The sequence below is a fragment of the Poecilia formosa genome, unplaced genomic scaffold, assembly GCF_000485575.1.
Source record: "Poecilia formosa unplaced genomic scaffold, Poecilia_formosa-5.1.2 Scaffold0, whole genome shotgun sequence".
NCBI classification, from domain to species: Eukaryota; Metazoa; Chordata; class Actinopteri; order Cyprinodontiformes; family Poeciliidae; genus Poecilia; species Poecilia formosa.
The window spans coordinates 266,656-290,133 of record NW_006799939.1 but is presented as its reverse complement, the minus strand read 5'-3'; the positions used below and the strand labels follow the sequence as shown (position 1 = coordinate 290,133).

At 37.3% G+C, this 23,478-nt stretch overlaps 1 protein-coding gene across 3 annotated transcripts in view; it reads right to left on the bottom strand.

Moving 5' to 3' along the window:
• The window catches only part of cdkal1 (CDK5 regulatory subunit associated protein 1-like 1), a 186,596-nt gene continuing 163,118 nt past the window's right edge, over positions 1-23,478 (bottom strand). For all 3 annotated transcript variants that reach the window (XM_016681490.1, XM_007553167.2, XM_007553936.2), the window contains exons 13-15: positions 19,177-19,260; positions 14,673-14,837; positions 1-557 (exon numbers count right to left, since the gene is read on the bottom strand). In XM_016681490.1, coding sequence (XP_016536976.1) covers positions 396-557; positions 14,673-14,837; positions 19,177-19,260 — 411 coding nt within the window. In that variant the 3' untranslated portion in view covers positions 1-395. The remainder of the gene's footprint in view (positions 558-14,672; positions 14,838-19,176; positions 19,261-23,478) is intronic.

Genomic DNA, 23,478 nt, shown 5'->3' with positions numbered 1-23,478 from the left:
TTTTTTTTAACTGAAGGGAAGAAAAACATCAATATTTGGAGCTACAGGTAAATTTGTAAAAACAACCTGAAAAGAGATTTAACTTGCAGTTCTAAAAATATACTATGTCTAGGTTGTAAAAAATGAATACTCTGAAATGAATGTAAAAGGACTGAAATTTCACTTCGCTTTCATTAAAATGCGACAGCACTTTCAGTTGTTCTTGGTTTATCTGTAAAACGGCTACAAAGCATTAAAATGTTCAGGATGCAACGAGCGGACAAAGACAGAAAGCTTTGATGCAGTCATTTCCAATCAAAAACACAAAACCTGTGCCAAACCTGCTTAAATAAAACATCTTCCCAGACTTCAAACTTGTCGTTTTTCCTGATCTTTTCTTGATCTTTTCAGCACATTTAATAGAGCTTCTCAATAATAAAGGCCAAGACGGCGGCTGCTAGTGCAATGCAAATCCCCAGTTTCTTCAGCAGTTCTCTGTCCAGACTGCAGGAGCCGACCAGGAGCGCAGAGTCAGGTGGCACACAAGCAGCTCCTTTGACTCCGTTGGCCATATGTTCCTGTGGAGAGAAACACACACATTTATCTTTGAAATTTGCTACTTTACTGGCTTCTTGATAGGGAGTGTTGCTGATTGCTCCCCTCTTCAAAGAGATAAAGATTCCTATAGCAGCTTCAGATATTGACCTGACAGTAATCAAACTGAATGCTAGATAAGGTACCACTAACATGAGCTGCACAGCCTCAGTCTTCCTGCTCATTAGGTAAATACAGCGGTCAACTGGGAACTCATTTTAGATAACTGAATTTCAACATCCTGTGCAATATCCTTCTGACATGTGCCAACACACGGACATACACACAACAGCCCTGCTTCTTGTCTCACTCCGACTCGTGGACACAGATCAATGCAGCTCGTAAGCAAAGTGGATCTGCAATTCAAATTTCCAATCAGCTAGCCACATTCACAAATTAAGCGGCATCTCTGTTTAGTCTAAATGTTCCATTGCAGTCCAAAGATGGCCATCCATGAAAAAGTGAGCGAAGGAAAAGAACGATTTAGAGAAGAAAGATGAACTGTTAAAGACGTGTTCGTTAAACGTACAGTACAGTAACTTGCAAAAAAGTTACAAGAATAAAATACAAAATAGTCTCCATGTGATTTTAAGATCCCTGTATTTTAAAGCCGTTATTGCAGTGCTATTAATAGGTCTACAAGGGCTCTGTATAGTGGAGGTTTACTGAACAACAAATTAGTTAAATCATATTTCTTTTAATTATAAGAATGTGCAGAACTCTGCTCTTTATAAATCATGGTTGTTAATAATTATTTACATTTAGAAATACAGCCAATAATCCACTTTATATTAGCATTCAATGATATAGTAGTGTAGTATTAAAGTACTCGTACTTGCCGAGTCCTTGTACTCCCACCTTCCCAATTTTAACATCTGTTTCCTCTCTAAAACTGTTTTTTATGATTATGACAACAGAATGAATGTTTTTTTGTTTTTTTTTTATGAAGAGCTTCTCTCAATATTTTCCTAAATGAAAGTGATCGTGAAAGCAGCCATTTGCTTATGCAAATGAGTGCATTTCAATTACATCTGTGTTCGCAGTTAATGCAGTTTTACACTGATCTGATTACAGCAGAGTGCCGTCTATTGAATAAAGGATGATGAGAGGGTGGATGTTGAGGCAGTTAGGGAGGGATGAAAAAAAAGTTATTTTGCACTTTGTTATACCCCCCCCCCAAAAAAAAAGAAAAAAAAAAAAGAAATGAGTTTATGTTACATTAGGCTGAACTTGAGATTTACGAGTGAATCTACTACAGTGACTGTTGTTGCGTGAGGCTATTAAATACCTGGTCTGTCACTACTAATAAGTCATGCGAATCCGAACAGTTTGCAAGTATAGGTTGTTTTTAAACTATTCAGTTACTATGTTTACTACAGTTCTTGCTTTTAAGCCTCACACCCTCTTCGTTATCATGTCTGATTAGACCTTTATTTAATTTCATCTACTGGTATGAAAGTGGAAACCTGCGGCGACAGCTAAAGCTATGCCAGGTGATTGCTAAATAAATAAATAAAATCTGCACAGGATGCGATCATTTTGGTTGGAGCATTAAACAAATTGGATGAGAGCACCGACACACAACATGTTTGGGTGGAGTGGAAATCAATGTGGATTACTTTGAGGTGCCTTCTGGGTATCTCCTGGATGACAGTTGGTAAAATGGCATTTCAATATGGTAAATTATGCACAGTGGTATTGAGGAATTGATCCAGATATCTGGAATAGCCTTTACGTTTACTGTATAGTTGATTGTGGGAGGCTTGACTGATATCCACCCGTAGGGATCGACTCGTTTAATCCCTCTCTGCTGTCTTATCCGTCACATTTTTTTCAATTCGATTTCTTCATGATGTGTTAAATAAGAGATTAAGTATTAAATGATTAAATTTATATTTCAAAAAGAATTTAGATTTTATCTGCGAGACCTGCTCAAAGTAATACATGATTCCGATGTGGAAGGAAAAAGAGGCATTCGGCTAGAACAAGCAACGCAGGCAAATACAATGTTAATCTGAGATTCAGCCACTCAAATGGGAGAATTTGTGTACATGACAACTATTAATGATGCACTCTACGAATCTTGACCTTACTTGTAAGCCTTGTAGGTGCTAAATGGAAGAAGGTGTTTAGTCAGATAAAAGCAAAACTGAGGATTTAACCTTCATACACAATGCAACATGCAGCAGAAATCTAATACTCCATATCATTCTAAACTATGTTTTTCTTCAGAAGAAACAGCAAAGCTGGTCAGAGTTCATGGGAAGACAGTTGGTGTTAAACCACATGCAATTCTAGGAAAACAAACAATCAACGACAAAAAAAAAACTTCTTATGCTGTGAAAATTGTAAGACTGGAGTGTGAAAGTTCACGTTTCAGCAGAACGATGAACCTAAACATACAGCCAGAGCTACAGAGGAATGGTTTGGATCAAAACATCTCTTTGTCAGGGGCATCAAGGACAAGTCCAGACCTAAATCCAATTGAGTCTCTGTAAAGAAATGTTTTATGTTCACAGATCCTCTCCATCCAATCTGACTCAGCTTGAGGTCTTTGGAAAAGGAGAATAGGAAAACCTAGCAGATGAACAAAACTGCTAGAGATGTGCAATTTGCAGCCATAGGTGATTCTACAACATATTGAGTTAGGGGCTGAAAAATAATACTCACTTTTTATTTTGTTACACACTTCAAAACTATGAGCATGTAAGTTTGTGGCTATAAAATGTGTGAACAAGTTCAAAATAGATAAGTATCTTTTGCAGGCATTAAAATGTATCCATCACAATAAAGAATTTAGATAAAGAATTTTAATAATAAAGAATTTTTTCTGAATTTTAAAGTTCAAATAAATCTCAAACTCATCTGAAGATATGAATGTGCACAACAACAAAGGAAAATATTAGAATTTATTCTTATTTACAACAAAAACAGCAGGTTTTATATCTGGACATAAAACCTGTATATATGTGTATCTAAGTATATATAAAGAGAGAGACAGAGAGAGAGAGAGAGAGAGAACAGAATTACCCTTTAATGCCCCACGGTGGGATAATCAAAAGTACCAAGAGCAAGTTAAAGGTAAAAGTTAAAAGGAAGCATGAATATAAAACTAAGATAAAGAAACAATATAAAAAGAATCTATACAGTAAGGCCTAATTTACAATGTAACAATAATACTGTAACTGAAAATAGCCCACAGATGAAAAGTAATAAAAAAATCCACAAGATGTGTATATTTGTGCATAGAAAAACAATAAAACTTTTTACAATAAATCCAAAACAAAAAAAAGGACTGAAAGTATAAACATGGATGTGCAAACAGCAGCAGGAAAGTCATTTAAAATTAGGACAACTGAGAAATTACAATAGAGATCCATTAATGGAAAGTGTAAAGCCATGAAAAATATTCTTTATCAACAGAAAACTTGAAAATCATCCTGGAATGTACGCCATTTCTCTCATAAATTTACCGTGTGAACTATCACAGAGAAGCGACAGACCTGGTTTATGAACCCCTATTCAACACCAGCTGGTATGTGGAGTCTGCATCAGCATGCAGCTGAGCACACCTGCACGTGTTGCATGTACATGGCTGGATGTCCGAGCAGCTGCTCAGCGTCTGCCCTCTGTCTCGCTTATCCTTGACATTTCTTCTGTTTTTCTCGCTCTCACTTATGGTTACAAACACCACGCTGTCACCCGCTCCTCCTTTCACAGCTTCATTATGAATGCTTCCCTCTGTGAAGTCGCACAATGGAGGATGGGTTCTATGACCACCGCCGCCTTAGTGACACATCCACGGACAGAGAGTCAGTAACGTGATTCTGGGTGACACATCAACGTTTTTTTTTTTGTTTTGTTTTGTTTTTTTTAAATGACAGGATTTGAACCAGGATGCCTCATGGAAATGTGATATAGTTTTTTTGTTGCGAGAAATGCTTAGAAAACTTCCATGGTGCTTTCAGATAGGGAAATTTGAAAAATTTTCAAAGGGATTATCATGACGGAAGTTCTTGTGACTAAACCTCTTCACTGTGGTTGTTAGGTTTTAAATACTGGCTGAATGCCTGGAGAGTAAAAAAAAAAATCTAAAGTGCTTTCTGAAAATAGCAGATGCAGGTAAATTAATTATCCAAATTTGGAGTTCAAACTACTTATTTCTCTTACTTAGGAAAAGTCCAAAATAAATATTTTGATAAAAAAATAATAATAAAAAAGAGTTGTAAAGTGCAAAGTACTAATAATTAGAAAGTTGAGAAACTAAACTATTATCCTTCTTGCTGACAGGCTCAAAACACCACCGTCTTCTTGATGCTTTTATTTATCTGTTTCTCTGCAGGTGTCTTTTAACAACAGGGTGCCTGGAGACTCACTGAATAGTACAGTCTAAAATCTATTACTACTAGGGAGGATAAGTGAAAATCCAAGTGCCAGTAGGTGCGTGTCAGCACAGTGGGAAGAGATGGGAGGAGAGGGGCGTAGAAAAAGAGACAAAATAAGGAGAGGAAGAAAGGGGAACGGAGGAAAAATGAGAGATGTGGCTTTCAGTGATAGTTCACCACCTGCTAGCTGGCATGCTGAGTTTGTGCATTTGTCTGTGAGAAAGGAAGGCAGCATCATCGAGTGTGTGTGTGCCAGTGTAGACCAGTGGTGAATATTTTCTGTCTCTCTGCTCACAGCGGTGGAACAGACCAAAATAATCCCCCCTGAAAATCATCTAACACTACACTCGGGGTACCAGACTGGCAAACACAGCAAGAAACTTTCCCTGGAAACTCTAGCTCTCTCAAATGTCTTTCTGTCTCTTAAAAACAAGAAGAAGAAAAAAAAAACCTCTCCTGTTCTCATTCCACATGTGTACCTTTCAGGAACGAGTGTATCTTTCACTAATATACTGACATTTTACAGCACTTCACTGGAGCCAGAGAATAATGCACAGTGGTCATGTTTCTCACATGATCCTCACCAGCTGTCACTGTTGCTCTTGACACACAAAAACCATGGATGAGTGTGTGTGTGTGCGTGTAAATGGATACTGCAGTAGCCTCTTTAGTCATGGCTGATACGACAAAGCCAAAGTGACAATCATTGTGTGAGCTGCAGCTATAGTTAATGAGCAGAAGGACAGTAGAGACAAATTCAGTATGGAGTATTAATCATAAACTTCTAGCCATTAGACTGAACATAAAGCGATCAAAACACCAAACAAAAAGAAGCAGTGGTGGAGATGCACATTTGTCAGTTTTCTTCATCTTCAGCCAATCTAAACTGTCAAACTGTATCGCTCAAGTGTAATCCTACACCAATTTGCATAATCACACATAACCTTTTCAACAAAGTGTATGATTAAAATGTTTGCTAAACATAATATAAGAAAAAAAAAAAATTTTAGAATATCATACAAAGTAGAAATATGACGTGGCAAAAACACAAAATTAGAGAACAGCCCCAGTGGGAGGGACAACAATACTGCAGAACACTGCAGGCCATGTATTTTTGTATCAGAGTAAAATATTTAATTAGATAAGAAAAAAACAAGATACATACACAAACAAGATTTTCATGTTCATGCCACTACTGGGTTTAGAGTTCAGTGAGCAAATCTAGGTAAGCAAAAATGCACGAATGGAGATGTTTTATGCAAAATAAATGGAAATTTCACCAACGACATTTATGATCAACTTGATCCGATTGCATCGTTTCAGAATTGAATGGAGACAAATGGTTTTTAAAATCTGAATCTATTGACATTTTGCTAAACTCAATCTGAAAAATGCATTTATACCTTTTTCTCAATAATCAGTGGAAAATCTGTTGATATTACAGCAATCAAACTCCTATTATAATTACTGACCAGATTTTTACATGTTTTCACTGATATTTTGACAATTTACGTTGAGTTTTAAGTCATCAGGAAGGCCTCCTGTCTACCACTCAATGTCAATCTTCTTCTACAGATTCTCTACTAAATTCAAGTTCAGGATTTTGTGTCAAAAAATGACATTAATTTCAGTTAGAAGAAACACATTTGAAAATTAAAAAAAAAACTTGCCAAGGCCATGGACAATTTTGGTCTCAACTGTGCCACTAAAGGAAAGTCGAGACGACGTTTTCAAGAACAGTATTAATACTTGGTGACACATAACACGATTATAAGATTTGCAGATATCTGGATAAATTATATAAACTTTGAGAGGACACAAAAGTATAAACCATATGAAGCAAAAACAAACCAAGTGAAAAACCTCAGCCTAAGCAAAAGAGAAAAAGCACCAAAAGGTAAACATGGTGGGACAGTGATTCCCTGCTGAATTGTCTGTCAGCAATTCTTCAAACCCGAAACAGAGTTCAGAACTGATGCAGAGTCTGTGACACTTGTTCAAAAAAGCCTGATCCATGCAGCCTGCCTCTGAACAGCTGATGAAGATGTGTCAGCTCTGGGAACTCTGAGAAAACACTGATGTGGGCTCTAAATTAACTTCATCCTTTTTAAGGCTTGTAATCTACAGAACTGATCCTCTGCAGCACATACAAATCTCCTCTCCCCTTGAGAATGAATTTCAGCTCAGTGCCTGTAGTTTTTTTTTTTTGTTTTGTTTTAATCATATTTTTTCATAAGACAAATCGTACCAATACTTAAATATATTAGTTTGGCATTCATCCATGATAAATATAGGATAATATTCATAAAAAATAATCAATCCAGAGAAAAAGCAAGTAAGATGCAACATAAAAATGAAAAGAATTAAATTTAATGTGAAAATAAACTGATAACTATACAATATGTTGAATATTTTTCATGCCCTTTGAACTTTTTCCCCATTTTCTTGCATTATGACCACAAACTTCAATATACATTATTGGGAATTTATGTTGTAGACCATAGCAAAATAATGCATGATAGTGTACGAGAAAAAAAACAACAAAAAACAAAACAAAATCAAATGCATATTGCCATGGACAACATCTATGAACATCAACTCTCACCTCCTACAACAGATATTGGTTTGGACAATACTCAACCATTTGAATACATGAATATGCTTTGGTTTAAAACAATGCATTGTTGATGTGGGTCAGATGTTGCACTGGGCTTTTCGCTGTCTATCAGTTTGACTGACGGTGTCAAAAAAAAAAAAAATCCCAACTCAACATATTTTACCCGTTCATTTTTAAAGAAGGATAATAATGACACATCCAATTCCATTTAATTTTCATTTGGTTTACTTAACATTCAACAAGCTGAGCAGAGAACCACACTGTGCCATCATACATCAGGCAGAATACGAGTAACTTTTTCTACGCAGTGACAAAAATCACTGACTGTAGCCACAGTAACTTAGATGATTCTACTTGAATTATGATTCATTCAACTACTGTGGCACTGAAAGCACACCCTCACAACTTCCCTCCTGGACATGAATTGCGCACTAGCTTGTGCGTAATAAATTGTCTTCTGGTTTTGATGGTCATCTGGAGGTTGAATCTGAGTTCTGGTGTCACACTAGGAACCGGAACTTCAAGTGCCACTTCAGTCAAAGTTCATAATTTATAAAGACTCGTTTTTTATTCTCTGGCTTTTGATTCTATTCAAAATGTACTGATTGACTTGAATTGTGCTAATGGCTAAAATGTTAAGAAAACATTTAACGCACAAGTGTTTTCAGATTATAAAAAGTGTTATTTCTTTGTAGATGTATCCATCTCATGCATAAGAAAACAATAGAAAGCAATTTTGAGTCTTGATAAAGAATTTATCTATAAGGAGTTCTCTTTTTTTAAACAAGCCAATGATAAAGCCTGATTAGAAAATAACTCTTTAAAATGCATTTAATAATAACGTGGGTTTTGACAGTCATTTACTAAGCTCCCTCTAATTTGGATGTTTCATCTTTGGAGAAATTTAAAGCCCCTCCGACATTCAAAACATACGTAACAGAATGAGCCTCTCTAATGCTTTTCGACATGTTGGGTAATATTTCTGAAAATAGAGCTGACTGATACTCGGATGGCATAACATTTATCCCGGTTACAGTGACTTTGGTTCAGAAGTGCAGGTCATGTAATATGCTTTGACATGCTAAATGAAACCCTTAAAATAGCTCTGCCTGCTGTTCTTTTAACAGGACTATTTTTCTCTGCTGTTTGGATAAACAAACATTCAAAGACTAAGCACAACCTTTTGCAGTTTTGAGCACAAACAGTTTAAAAATAGATTTGAGAGGATTAATTGTATCTCAACCAGAAAGGCAACATAATCTTTGATTCCCCCCCCCCCTGTCCTGACAATACATTTGACAATGAGTGAGAATAACGCAACATCACAGCAACAATACATAACAGTTGCGTGTTCACAGAGATTTTGAAAAAGCTTCATTGTGTGCGTCAGGCAAGCGTGTGTATTGTCTTTATGTGCTGCATACAGCCTTAGGCAGGTCGGATTCTGCCAGGCACACTGGGGGGGGAGGCGCATCGGGGTGTATCTTTATAAAAGCTGTGTGTACAAGGATCTTAACGTGTGTATGTGATTAGTTTAAACAATATACTAATGATGTAACTTATTTTCAGTCAGTGTTTGTGTATATTGCATGATGCAAAGTGCAAGAAATCGGGGTCTTTGCTGGACGGTAATACACTGACCACATCCATGTTTTATGCACTTAGAAGCTGTGCTTGGAGAAGAGGCGGGGGGTCCATCTTATCTCTATTAAGACTATTAAGATTTTGGAGTTATGCACAACAGGTGCACCACTTTGTGTCAAAGTGTTCTCAAAGTTTTTTATAACTTTATTTTCTAAGTGTAATACTTTTCCAAACTTAAATTTGCCCTTTTTTATCCAATTTGAAAATGTAAATTCCACCACTAAAGTCCACATCCATTTTTTTTTTTTGTTTGTTTGTTTGTTTGTTTAAATATTTGGAATTACTAAAAGCTTTCCTGTAGTTTTTGACCAGGTTTGACGAACTGCAGCAGGGATTTTGGACCAATTTCCCATGGAGATCTTTACACAACCCTTTGGTCTTGCAGATGGTGAAGAGGCTGTCGTTTCATTGATTGAGTATGTTGACAGGTGTTGTTTACAGACGTAATGAGTTCTACCAGGTGAAATCACCACAGGTAATAAGAGGAACATGGGAGGGCTTCTTAAAGACAAGTTATCATCTTTAAAAAGATGTTTTCTTTGTATTTTGCAGTAATTCATGTTGATGTTATTCCCACCTACTGGTAAACATTTGAAATCTGTTTTCTTTAAATGCACCCAAAGAGATGAGCAAATAAAAACAGCAACTCTCGCTCAGAGCGAAAGCAGGAAAAGACAGTCCACCAAATTCAATACTTGAGCAGAGGCTTGTCATATCTTGTCCTTTTGAGGCCGGACATGGGTATTGGTCTTTCCCAGTAAACTTTCAAGCCCTTTTCTTTTGTTATGCTGTGTTTGACACGAACTGTGGGTTTGGTCTCCTCTGCGAGATCAGAACCATTTTTTTTTTCCCTCAGTGATTCTCTCGGTCTTCTTGAAGAAGTATGCTTTGAAAAGAGCTGATTATTAGATGGCTTCCAAGCTGCCTCGCTGTCTTCTCATCTCTCCATCTACTTCAGTCACTGTCCTTCATTCTTGCCTCATTTTTTGGCCTCCCTCTTCTATCATTTAATTTAATCTCAGGATGTGAACAGGTGAAGGAGTTTTCTCTTTTCTGTCCTTCGCCATGATGGCGAGTGCCTTCTCTACTATTGTGTCCTGCCGAAAAGATTCATTTATTGCCCTTCACCCCCCCGCCTGAAGTGCTGTCTCTGTGAATGAAGGACTAACAAGACAGGAGGAGAGCGAAAGACAGAAACAGAGGACAGATGAGGAAGAATCCACCCATGTTAATAAAAGCCATTCATCTCTGAGGAAGACCAGGGTCTTTCTTTTCTGGAATGAATCGGTAAAATCATAAAGGGTAATTAATAAAGCTGCCATGTCACGGACGAGTTGCAGTTTCGCATGACGATATGTCTAAAAAAGCAAACTAATTCACACCTTGAAGTAACTTCAAGGTTACTTCTTCTCATGTTCATGCTAAAGAATAGCATGAGGCTCAATTATAATGTACATAGCAAACAAATATAGACAGAAAATACAAGTATATACTCTCTTTTTAAAGCTTTCATTGCATCAACTAGAAAAAAGGGGCACCAATCTGACAGCAGATTTAATAGTAAAACATTTTGGTGGCTAGATCAATAACAGGATATATTTATTTTCTTTTTAAGTAAATCCAACTTTTTAATCTGAACATCTCCTGCACATTAGCTGGGTGATATCAGTACACTAATGATTAATATGCACTGTGCTATTGTATTGTTAGTATTTTCAAACATGCAGCTTTTTAACTGTTCATCTATCAGTTATATGCACCGCTACTCTCAAGTCATATGTTATCATCCACTTATGTTGCTGTCTTCCCCACAACCCATACATTCACAGTCATCATATCCTACTTCTAAAGAAAATTCTATCCATACTTCAACCATACTGCTCCACTCCCACACACATCACTGTGGATGTTGGCTGGTATGTAATCATATCTCTATCTACTTCTGAGATGACAGATCTTTCACTTTGCTTCCTTTCTGACACACACACATTAAAGACCACAGCCCATCTTTCAGCCGACCAAATCACCCACTTATACACCACTCCTTTCCTCACACTCTTGCATTGCTCCTCTGCATCTGAGGTAAAATGGCAAAGTGAAGACTGCCTTTTTACACCCGCCTGTCTCTCTTTCTAGTGCTCTACCCTTCATTTTCTTGTTGACTACTGCAAAAAGCTTCTATCACAGGGTCTTTCTATAAGACATGAAGGCGAATATCACACTTTATACGTGTTCACACTGTCATTCACAAGGGTTCTTAAAAGTAAGTATTCTGAGAGAGAACTATGCAGGGTAATAAGCAAGTAAGAGTGAGGTCAGATGGACTAGGACATGTTCATTGAAAAGAATCCGTTATTTACCATAGGACAAGTATATACTTGAACAATACACAGTTAAAGTTGCTCTAAAAAACATTGTAAAGTGTGCCTAACTTTACCATTGGGTCAATATCACTACCAAAACAATTTGACACAGTTATTTGCTACAACAGTTTTAACATGGCACATCAAAATTCTGACTACACCAAAAGCTTAGATAAACATCTGGTACTAGTGTAAAGGATGCTAGTTTAATGTGCCGAGGTAGACGGTTAGCAGTGATTAGCCAATTTAAGGAAGAACACACTGGCCTCTAGAGTCTTGAATGTCAACATGCCAAGTGAACACGTGTTAAACAACTGAGAGAGTAGGGTTCATCAAGCTCACACTCATCACAGATGTGCACTTTTGGGATCCCATTTATCATGTACTCTAGGGTGCTTCTAAACAAGCGAAAATTGTGCAAATGTGGTGCAAAACAGCATTTTCTCATCTTACATCAAATTAATCCCCTTTTCACACTTATTTGCATCAACTTTATGGCCCTCAATAAGTTATACAAACCATACAAAGGCTAAAGGATTGCAAATGACTAAAACTAAGCATGGGCAAAAAAAAAAAGGTTGGCAAAAACAATTGTACAACAAAACTGAAGTTTGTGTACTGGATTCAAAGTATTAGAACCATTGAGGTAGCAGTAGCAGGGATCTTTTAATAAACACTGTCAATCATTTACATCTTAGTTAAGGTAAGAATTGACACTCCTTACAGAATCCACACAATGACAGATATTTCAAGCACATTGGTATACATGACAGACAGACAGACAGATAAAACACACAAATAGAATGAATGAAACAACTAAACCACAAGGTATACAGAGCCAAAAAAACATCTACGATATAACTAAAAGAAAATTAATAATGCAAGCCACACTAATTCAATATGAGATGGTGCAAACAGCATAAAAAACTTAAAAAAAAATTGAGATGACGTATTGTAAGACTGAACTGAACTGAATTGAAGTTCCGATTTGCAGAGAAACTGTCATTAATACTGTGTGACGTCGCTCTACTCCTTGTACAGTTATTAAATGACTGCTAATTTTAGTAAGGTGAGAAAATATTCATAGATTGTTATTGCTCCTAAAGACAAATCTGGATAGATTGAAACTGGTATAGGCTCCCCACAAATGTTTTCAAAGCAACAAAGAAAAGTGGGCACATAATCTTTATCACTGCATCTTAAACACTTGTCATAAAACAAAAGATTCAGCTGGAAATTACAATGTGTAAAAAAACAAAACAAAATTATCATAAAAGTTTTATTTATGTCCTGATAATTCTGCAGAGGCTGTGTTCGTGCTGCTGTGAAAAATATTACTTTTGCTAGGATACTTGACAATAGTGTGAGCAGCTTGCAGATACTGCTATGTTTCCACATCATTAGGTCACTTATTGCACAACCATTAACAACAGCCAATGGAGGTCATAAGAATCATGAATTAGAGATCAGTCATAGCATCTTTGGAGAAAAACTAATAAATCTAGCTGACTATAACACTCGTACTGCGGAAAGCAAAGGCAAGAATCAATATATTTTTACGAGTTAGGACATATCAGGGAATGAAAACAAACCGATCCCTACCCTAACCCTAGTTTCTGAATTAACCTGGGTTTACTATTTGGTCTTTTTAAGACTTTTCTCATTTGGATACTTTTCATGAGCTCATATTTTAAGCTAAAATCCAATTTCATTAGGTTTTGTAGTTTCTGTGTTTTTACATGCTAAACCAAGCATATCACAAACAATAACTACAGATCCATTTCTTTATCAATTAAAATAATGGAACATTTAAGAGAAAACAGAAACCAAAACTAAAACAGTGCGATGAATGTATATAAAAAAAAAAGAGGTTATTGAATTAACATCAGGGATGGGCGGTTTGTAGAAGGAATGTGAGCACAAGAGACAGAGTTGATGTAAATATGAGTGAGTGTGTGTTGGACAGTCTGAACTAGCTTTAGTCTCCATTGCTGAACTTTTTAATGCTGAGTGACACATTGCTTGGTTTGATACGTTGCCTTCCCTTTTGCCTTTTCTATTTATTTTCATTCTCTATGATCCATTCTTTTCTCTGCTTGCTTTCCTCATCATCCATGCCCCCTCTCCCTCTCATGTCTGTACCTTTCTCCCCCTCCCTCTCTGTCTGGAAGTAAAGGCTGATGGAGTGTGAAATTAGAAAGTGTATCATATTCTGCTCAGTGGCTCCATGTCCTAAGCTATAAGCTACAGCTAGTCAGAGTGAAAAATAACATGCAGGGAAACAGATACATTAACATGGTTTTTTGTGCTGCTGTGTGTGTGAGGTGAAAGGCAGATGGCGAACAGTTTGGCCAGTAACAGCTTATCTAAAATTACTTATCTCATGGATGATACACTGGTGCTCCCTCACAAACTTCACAGGTGAAGGCAGATTTAAAGTAAGGACACATGTATTCACACCTTATTTGTTCGCTAAAGACCAAAGAAACTGTTGTACGTACTTAGTTTTGCACCAGCCGGTGTGAAACCCTAGAAATTCTTTCACACCCTGAAAGTCTGGTGTGTTGCATATTATATTCTTTGTACTTTTTTTTCCAATAAAGTTCACATTGGTGGACATTGGTGTAATTTATTTTTGACTGGATAAAATAAAATATCTGAGTTTGCTTGAGCCCATCAAAACCACAACCTCAAGGTTCTCTGTTAACGAGTGTCGCTACAAACATCATCGGTGCGTTGACCACTGCTGCTGCGCGCTCACGACCCACCCACATTCACGCCTCCATTAATGAGGAACACACTGTAATGGAGACGCTTCAAACTGGGCTTGGATCGAACCAGACATGAACCGGCTAGAGCGAGGCTCGACAATGAAGAAGCGGCTATATAGAGGGGAAGATTCCAACTATTGATCTTTCAAATTGAATGACAACCTCTCCAACAACTGAGTACGGCCGACCACTTCATGAATAAAATCTTTTTAGGTTTTCAAGTATGCTCTTGTGTGACATTATTTTATTGTGTTGTAGCAAGTACTTGGGAAGGAGGCATTTTAAATATATGGATCTGTGTGTGGATCCTGGCGCGTACCTGCAACAGACCAGACACTTCTCCTTTCTGAAGAGGCTCTGCAATAGAGGGAGTGAAAGGCTTGCTGTCTTCTACTGGTCGAGCCTTCATAAAGTGCTTCCCTGCTTCGTAGATGTCTACTTCAATCATCTTTCCTTTGAAATCGGCCCTTTTCGGTACCAGCACCTGCAAATAAGAGACAGCCACCATTTAAAAAAAGTTCAACCCACCACAAGTTTAGAAAAAAAAAAAAAAAAAAAAAATTCTCAATAATATCAAACTCAGGAAATGCTTAAAAGCAAGATATTTCAGGAATATTTTGTAATGAGTCATTTAGTCACAGATTTTGGATCAATCCAGCCTTTCTAATTTACCCCCAAACAGCAGCCCCTGCATAAACACAATTTTCACAGTGATCCACACTCTGCATGTTCGTTCATATCTGTCAATTACATTTTCAATTAACTGCTGCTCAAAGCTGTTTTCTTCACATTATTATTTAGTTTTGTCACCGGCTTCCTAAGAAGAAACTGTGTTCTGTGCCATTTATGCAAGTCCTCAAGGTCAAAAAGTACGGCAACAGCTGCATGATAAACCAGAGGGATTTGAGTTTGTCCTATTATTTCACCATGGCAACTATAAACCTTGGCTGATCACAGCAGGAGGGAAGAGAAAACAAAGAATTATAATTATGCCTGCCTGTGAATTGAAATTTGTTCTTAATGACTTATCCCTGTGAATAAAAAATGGTATGAAAATCCCTTCCTGTTCAAAACACTTTTTAAACCGCAGATCTGACAAGTTTGGAATGATGTATAATAGATGATTATAGCACGATTTACTGTTTTGTTTTCAGAGAAAATCTTTCTTTGTGAACACTAATTGGATGGTTTGTGTTGTGTGATTACTGAAAGGATTTAAAACTGCAGCTGTGAAAACTTCAGAGAAATATATTCATCACTTCAGTTTTAGCTCTTTATTTCTTGTAAACAAAACTAAATTTATACCCAAAGTAAAAAAAAAAAAAAAAGTCTTCACTTCAGCGCTCATCAACAGCAGTTTTCATAAAATACTTTAAATAAAAGTAATAAAAATCAACACCATACCAGGCGCTTCCTTTATGTGTTAGTGTTTATAATGCTTTAAAGATAATATCTATTCATAAAATCTTGTGCTGTACTTTTTCGGAGGCCAGAATTGGCAGTCTTGAACTAACTGGGAATTTAGTGTCTCACATCAGCAGGGTGGCAACATGCTGACTCAGATCATCTGGCGGCCTGTCTAACCATTACACAATTCTCCTGGGCTAAGTCACTGACTGGGAAGATAATAGCATACGAACTGGTGGGGAGATGGTCACTGGTGTGCTGGCAGGACTGCGCCTGCCTCCCCGTTAATCTGTCGCCCTTTATCCGCCTGGCGGAATATGATAGGTGAGGGAGCGCAGGCCAAATGGACACGCAGCCGGCCGCAGACCTGTCCAATCTAAACACCTGCTGCTCAGCACTCTGACCTCTGTGAGGAAGTGTGCGTGTGCATGCAAGTAGGCAGCAAGCAGCCTGTGTGTAGAGAGGTGGAACAGCAGGGTGGTGGGCTGGACAGCTGTGAGAATGTGTACGTCTGTGTGTGCAGGTGGGCGCGGGTCATTCCTGGACCATAACACGGTGATTAAATGATGAAAGAGCATGTCCAATTTCATTAAAACCCCCAACTCCTACTTCCTCATTGAACTGCAAACACATGAGCACACACGAGGGGTTAAATGACCTACCTAATTTAATTGTTACACACATGTAATCTGATTGTGTAAAGTAAAACCTTGCTACTTAATCATACTCACACCTTGCCCTACCTTTGCACACGGTTTCCTCTAATGGTAGTTCACCTGTGAACCTCCCCTTTGGCCCTTTCTTTACTCTGACCACTTAACCCTCTCATCTCTCTCACACTTGATCCAGTATTCTATCCAACACCAATCATTTCACCCTTAAGATCAAATTCATTTTGAACAACATTTATAAAAGCAAAATAAGCTTGCTTGTTCATGAACAAGAAAATCTGGATTCCTGTGAAACTGTAGAGTGAATATTGTACATAGGTCAGCTGTTCAAATGATGGAAATTACAATATTTACATCATTTGAATAGATGTGGTGGAAGAGCACAGCTGGTACTATTAGAGCAGGGTGTGAGTATAACTGTGACACACAGGAGAAGTGGCAAAGAACCTGTATGTAAAAAAAAGGCAGCAAAGATCACTCTTTTAGATAACAGTTTAGATATTCCAGTGCTTGCAGCAAGATGGAGCATATCTTTTAAAACTTTGCTGTGAAAAGTCTTCTTCCGTTGGGGTAGCAGCTTCAGAACCTTAAAAAAACATAAGATACTTTTGTTCTGGGGACTGCTGATGAGGCACTCAAGAGGACTGTGCAAAGCAGGATGCTTAATAAAATAAAGAACACAATGGACAATCTTGAGCATCCTCTTCTCAAGACTGTAACGGAACAACAGAGCGTACAGAGGATTCCATCAACCGTTGAAATACAGACTGCTACAGGAGATCATTCCTGCCTACAGCAATCAACATCTATAATGGATCTCTGGGGAGTCTTGGATGGCTTCAGTAGAAAACATTTCATTTCCCTTTGGGACATATAAAATAGCCTTTGAAACAAAGCTGACTCAAATTGTTATAAGTAATTATCCATCTTTAACCTCGTGGAAAATCTCGGCTGGTTTTTGTATTACGGTACGATGAGATGCAAGTAGGATTTTCCCAATTCTGAGACATGCAGTCCAAATTCCAGCCAATGTTTTGTGACCCCACTCCTCACCTTCAAGTTAAAAAATGTGGGAAAGCAAAGTGGCTTCAAATAACAAAAAGGTCTTTGAATGATGTGAAGACCTATGCAATTCATTTCCAGGAAATGTTATTTTGGTTAATATTTTAAACAGTAATAAAGTTATAAGAAAAAAGAAGCAGAAGGCTCAGCCAGCATGTTCTAAAAAGAGCTAAATGTGTTGATATTTGAATAGTTGCAGTAAATGCAAAAACGCGTACAGACAATGTTGAAAGAGCGAGAGAATCACTACAGTGTGAAGGCTTTATAGCATTCCTACAACTAGAACTCCTTGTGTCCTGTGGGTACAGGCATATTCTTCAGGAGAACACATTCAGTGACATGCTGGTTCATAGTCTTTCACAAAGCTGTTACTTTTTTAAGTAAAAGTGTAATTTAAGAGTACAAGAGGGCTTTGAGAATAAAACATCAAACAACATCTCCTTTCAACCAACACATATGCCTGGAAATGCACACTTGGATGACTCCAGCGTGTGCACTCCAACAACACGTATGAACCGAGTAACACTTGTAACTTAGGTTTATAGCCTGCAGAAGGAGGTGCAAAGCAGGAGGAGGAAAGGGGAGGGGAGGGAAGTAGAAGGGAGGAAAAAAATTATTACCGTCCCATGCCCCCTCTGCTAATAAAAAACATAACTTCAAACATGTTTCTGATGATGGTTAAAGCAGGAGGAAATTGATTTATTTGAAGATGTTTTAAAGTGAATTTTTCACAGGTTGACTGCAGGTCTTTGAAGCCTTGCAACTGCAGTGCGTGTGTGTGTCATGTGTGCATGAAATGTGTATGTCTTTAGGGGTGACCTTAATGTTAGTACAGTAAAAAGGAAGAAAAAAAAAAGTATTGCTGTTATCAGCTGCCAAATTCTCTCATGAACACCGTAGGGTGTGTTGGTGTGCATTTGTGAGGAGTATGTCCGATATTATAGCTAACCTACTTTGGTGAATATAAGCTAAGCCTCCAACACCTGCTGTGAGTACTACATGTGACAGCCAAAGCAAAGCCTCGGATATAATTTGCTATGTGTGAAAATGAGAAAGAGTTGGTTAAATTCCACAACCAAGAGACAAAAACTGTAACTCAAATGTGTTTAGTTCATTTTACTGTACAATGTGAGCAGCAATAGCTGTGTGTACAGTAGTAATTTTTTTTTTGTGATTCATCTAATGTCAATGTCAACAGACTCACACATAAAAATAAAGAGCATCACACAAAAATGGCTATATTTTTTTTTAATCCATTTTCTTTCCTGGCTCACTTCAGCATTATGGTTTCTGTGCGTTGATGAATGCTAGCCGCTTGAACCTCATCAATGCAAGTGTATTTATACTAGCTTTTGCTAATATAAACAGGAACAGTTCAGAGGATTGTAGTTTACACTAAAGCCTCAAGTGGGGGGAATAAAACAGTGTGTTTCTATGCTGTCAATTCAAACCAGGAGAAAAAGATGACAAGAATGGATAAAGTGATTTCTCATCAATTATTGCTGTTGGAAAGAAACTGTGTACCTTATATTACTTTGAAAAAAACAAAAAAAAAAAAAAAAAAAACACCTTGTCTCTAAATGTAAATTCATACCGTTTGATCCATTAGGCTATTTGAAAGTCTTGAAGGCTTTTTGAGACTACAAAAGTAAAGTTGATCTCCACAATTATTCGCCTCCTTACCTGTTCATAGAACTTGTTGTGGGAAACGTAGTACTGGGCATCAAAAGACTCCTCTGTCACCAGCACAAATTGCCTCTCTCCTACCTACAAATACACAAAGACAAAAAATATATTTTATTTTATTACCAAAAACAGTCTAGAGCCATGACTACCTGAAGGTGAAGGGGTGAATATTAACTTAACAGCCCATTCTAGCAATTTTAAGAATGGGCTTTTTTATTTCTAGCATTTTATCCATCTGCACATCCATTTGATTATGTTCAGGCTCATGTAGAGTTGGCGGTACCTTTCTCAGTAAGCATGAGGAGGGATGCAACCTGCATAAGTAAACCAAAATCATTTTATTCTTATATTTATTTAATTCAAATAAACAATTATGTGCTCAAGATCAAATTGGTTTCAGTAAAAAGTGGTTTGACAAAAGCATTTTTGTTTGACACATTCACAAGGTAACTAAACCATGTAAAACAGATCTATGTTTCTGAATGTCCGATTACAAACTACAGCTGTACCAAGGTGTTAACAGTTGTGTCCCACAGGCAATGCATAAAGCTGTGAATTGTCCTCAGGTTTATTTGACAGAAGCAGACTTCTTCAGTCATGCCTCTATTAACAAAGATTGCAAAGGCAATAAAAGCTTTGCTCTTACACGTTTCTTTTTTCAAGTTTTATGTTGCTGAGGTTCACCTTTTAATTACAATTTCAAGGTTTCTAAGCCACTTCATTTTAGTGCTTTGCAGAGATGACAGTAAGAACTATTCAACACAAGTCCTTGCAAAAAAATAAAGAAAGAAAGAAGCTGAATTAAAGAAGTCTATAAAAGGTTACAATTCAAACGTGTACAGAATACAGACTATTCAGAAAATCAGAAAATCAAATACTACAAGGCCTCTCGATCTAGCTATTTAATATTGGAAATAATAATAAAAAGCACATTTTCTGTTAAAGAATGTTGTTGACTCTAAGGAATGAGGAAGAGATGAAGATGAAAAGAGCTCCACTGAAAGAACTGCAAACTCTAATAAACCAACTAAGTGTTGAGTTAAGTAAAGGTTTCTTTTCAAAATTATTAATCCAAATTAAAAAAAGTAAAATGTAAATGTAATACTTCTGATCTTTATCCAAACTCCATTGTCACGCTGAATGCTAATGAATTCAAAAGAAAGTGTTTATTCATAATGTACAACCTTGCTTTATCTACATCAAAACACTGTAAATACAAAGAAATGGGATATGAAATGTTTAAAGTTGCTGCAGGTTAAAATGTGTTATTTACATATTTGTTAAGACTATCACTGTGTCTCGTCACCGTGATACCAATAATCTGTGAAAATATCAAGCTCCTCTGTCTTATTTCTGCATTTCTACTGCAACCTACGTAAGTACACTGTTTGGCCAGCAACAACCAATCAGAGTCAGGAGGAGGGTCTTAGCATTGTCAAACCCGTTCATGTATGTGCTGCTCAGACCCTCCCCCTGGCTCTTTGTTACACTGCAGCTCCTTCCCCACAACAGAGCCTTCAATGAATGTGCAGCTAGTTAGCAAAACCATAAATGATGGCAAAAGTCGTTTTTCCACCATTAACACAGCTGTAATGCAAACGCAATGGAGTAGGATTACAGGGAGGAGGCAGAGGAGCTGAATTGTTTCACGGATTAGCTTTCTCATGTTAAGCTGTCACGACAGTGAAAGTTTTAAAGGGGCAATATTATATGTTTTACTGCCACAAAGTGCCATTTTATAGCTCAGTCAAGTCTCTGTGTTAGCTTCAGTTGCCATAAAAATGCTATACATATTAAATATGACTTAAAAGAAATTTAATGTCATAATTTACCACATTGAAATAGGGCCTCTCTCTCTTTAAAAATTCCTGCTCCATCATAAGTCGTCATAATGTGGCTCCTCTATTAACACTTGAACGTTTTTAACCAGCATTCTACTGAGAAATAGCTTCTATAAGGAGCTCAGCAGATGCGCAGTTCCACCAGGTGTTTGCTAATTGCTGCTGGCTAGTCTGAAGGGTCTGAGGCGTAAGCTTGGAGGCTTGGAAACTACAGCTCCAAGGAGGAGCAAGGCTGTGCTCGGTCCACACAAGTGCTTTGCATAGCTAATTTAAAGGAAATTAAAGGAATTAATGCAGGAAAAGAATCAAGGGAACACTCCAGGTACGTTTTTGATGAGGAAGTAACATAACATGATGTAAAGTTCAAAAAAGTTGATTTTACACAATACTGTCCCTTTAAGAAATATGTACCAAAATAAATTTTTAAAAGTTACATACTGCAACTTTCATTTTAAATATGAACGAAAATAGCTAATGTCGCTTAACTCCATACAATCTTCCACTGTGTTAGATAAAATGCAGTGAAAAATATACTGCAAGTATATCTCTACACTCAAACTGTTGCTTACATCTGCTTCTAATGTCTTATCTAAAGATTGTTGGATTTGCTCAAGTGAAGAATTGATTCCCTTTTCAAAAGCTTTGTAAGAAATGTCTAGTTATTTGCTTTCCTACCCCCACCACAGCAGAGAGGCTGCAGGGAAAGAGCAGTGCATAATAGCAAACTCTTATTCTTTTTGTATATGTAAATTGAAAATTTGTTAAAAAGAAATTATTGAAATGTGAAAACAGAATCAAAGAGGTATTGTTTTTTAAAAGAGCAAACTAAGAGCCAAACTGGAAGGAAAAAAATGATTTAGTAGAGCGCAATTGTGATAAAAAGACATTTAGCATTACATAATGCCTATTAACATTTACTTTAAAAATGCAAATACACAGTATAATATACATTGTCGAGAGGCACATTATTAATATCCAAGTACAAGAAACATGTAAATGTTCTTCTCATGTCAAAGGCACCACAAAAGCTAAGTTTAAACCCAATCCAGCAATTTAGAAAATACTGCTGCAGTGCAAAACCACCTGGGTTATAAATATCTAAAGCTCACACTTGAAAATGTTGGGAACAGAGTGTCCTGTAGGCTTAGCAGGAAGTATTTGCATTTAAAGTCTGCCAGTGATGAACCCCGTACTCTAAAACTGTGCTGACTGATCATTTCCTTGGCAATATGTCAAAGCCTTAGAAGTCACGGTTCTGACATATAGCCCAGGGTTTTTCCATTTTTGCAGACACCCATAATCCTTGCTCTTTTCTTCTCTCTTTCCAGATTTATCCTTTTGCCTCCATGTGATGATTTTTTCTGGGTGTTTCCTCTGTTGTTCAAACTTCTTTCATCTTTTAAAAGTTTCTCCTAGGAGGGTTCCTCCCTTCTCATTTCTTTAATGATTTATAGAACAGCAGCAATGGCACATGTGTTCTAATGTCACAATAGTCTTTGGATTAAAGATGGTCAACACTCACCAACATGCAAATCATGTCTGTGCTGGTAACAATCATTGACATTTCCTGTTATTTGTGGGAGGTTTTAGTAACTCCACAATAAGTTTCAGCCTTACTGTGGGACAGAAAATGTCATCAACAGTAAGAGACAGTGCAAGAGAGGGTTGTTGGATTTGCTTGTGCAGATAGAGTGCTGTACACACCATAGCATCCTCTACAATAATTTTAAACTAAAGCACCACTTTGAACAGACATCTTCCTGAACCAAGTCAGAAATGAACCTGAATAAAAAAATATTAAAAATGTTATTTTTCAATTTTAATTTGGTGTGATATGACCAATTCTCTCTAGTTCGAAGTTTGCTTTGTGCTCTTCTCCTTTTCTTATCACTGAATGCAATCTTGTGTCTTCTTTTTGGCAGCCTGATAAATTGCATGCAACTAAACTATAGACAAAAACTCTCAACTCCCAGCAAATTGACTATACATAACTTGGAGATGTGCGACCTATGACCTACTCCATACGACGCCCACAGATACTGATCTCTGTGACATGACACCATGTTCATTGGTATGGATATGATTTACCGTTTGTTTCACTGACTGGGTGAGCTCATTCTGCTTACACTCCAACACATTTTAAAGTTTAGAATGAATTTCTATAAATAATTACACAAAAGTCCCCTTTTAACCAGGGGTGAAAGTAGTTTTAAATTCTCGGTGGTTCTACGACAAAAGAGTATATATATGTATACATCTCGGCGCTTGTACGTTGGGGTTTACCCTGGTGAAAGAGAGGGTAGGGTAGCCACCCTACAGGTCGGGGGGACGGGTTCTGACTGTGCTTACGGGCCGAACAACAGTTCAGATTACCCACCCTTCTTGCAGTCCTTAGAGGGGGTACTGGAGAGTGCCCCTCCTAGGGACTCCCTTGTTCTACTGGGGGGCTTCAATGCTC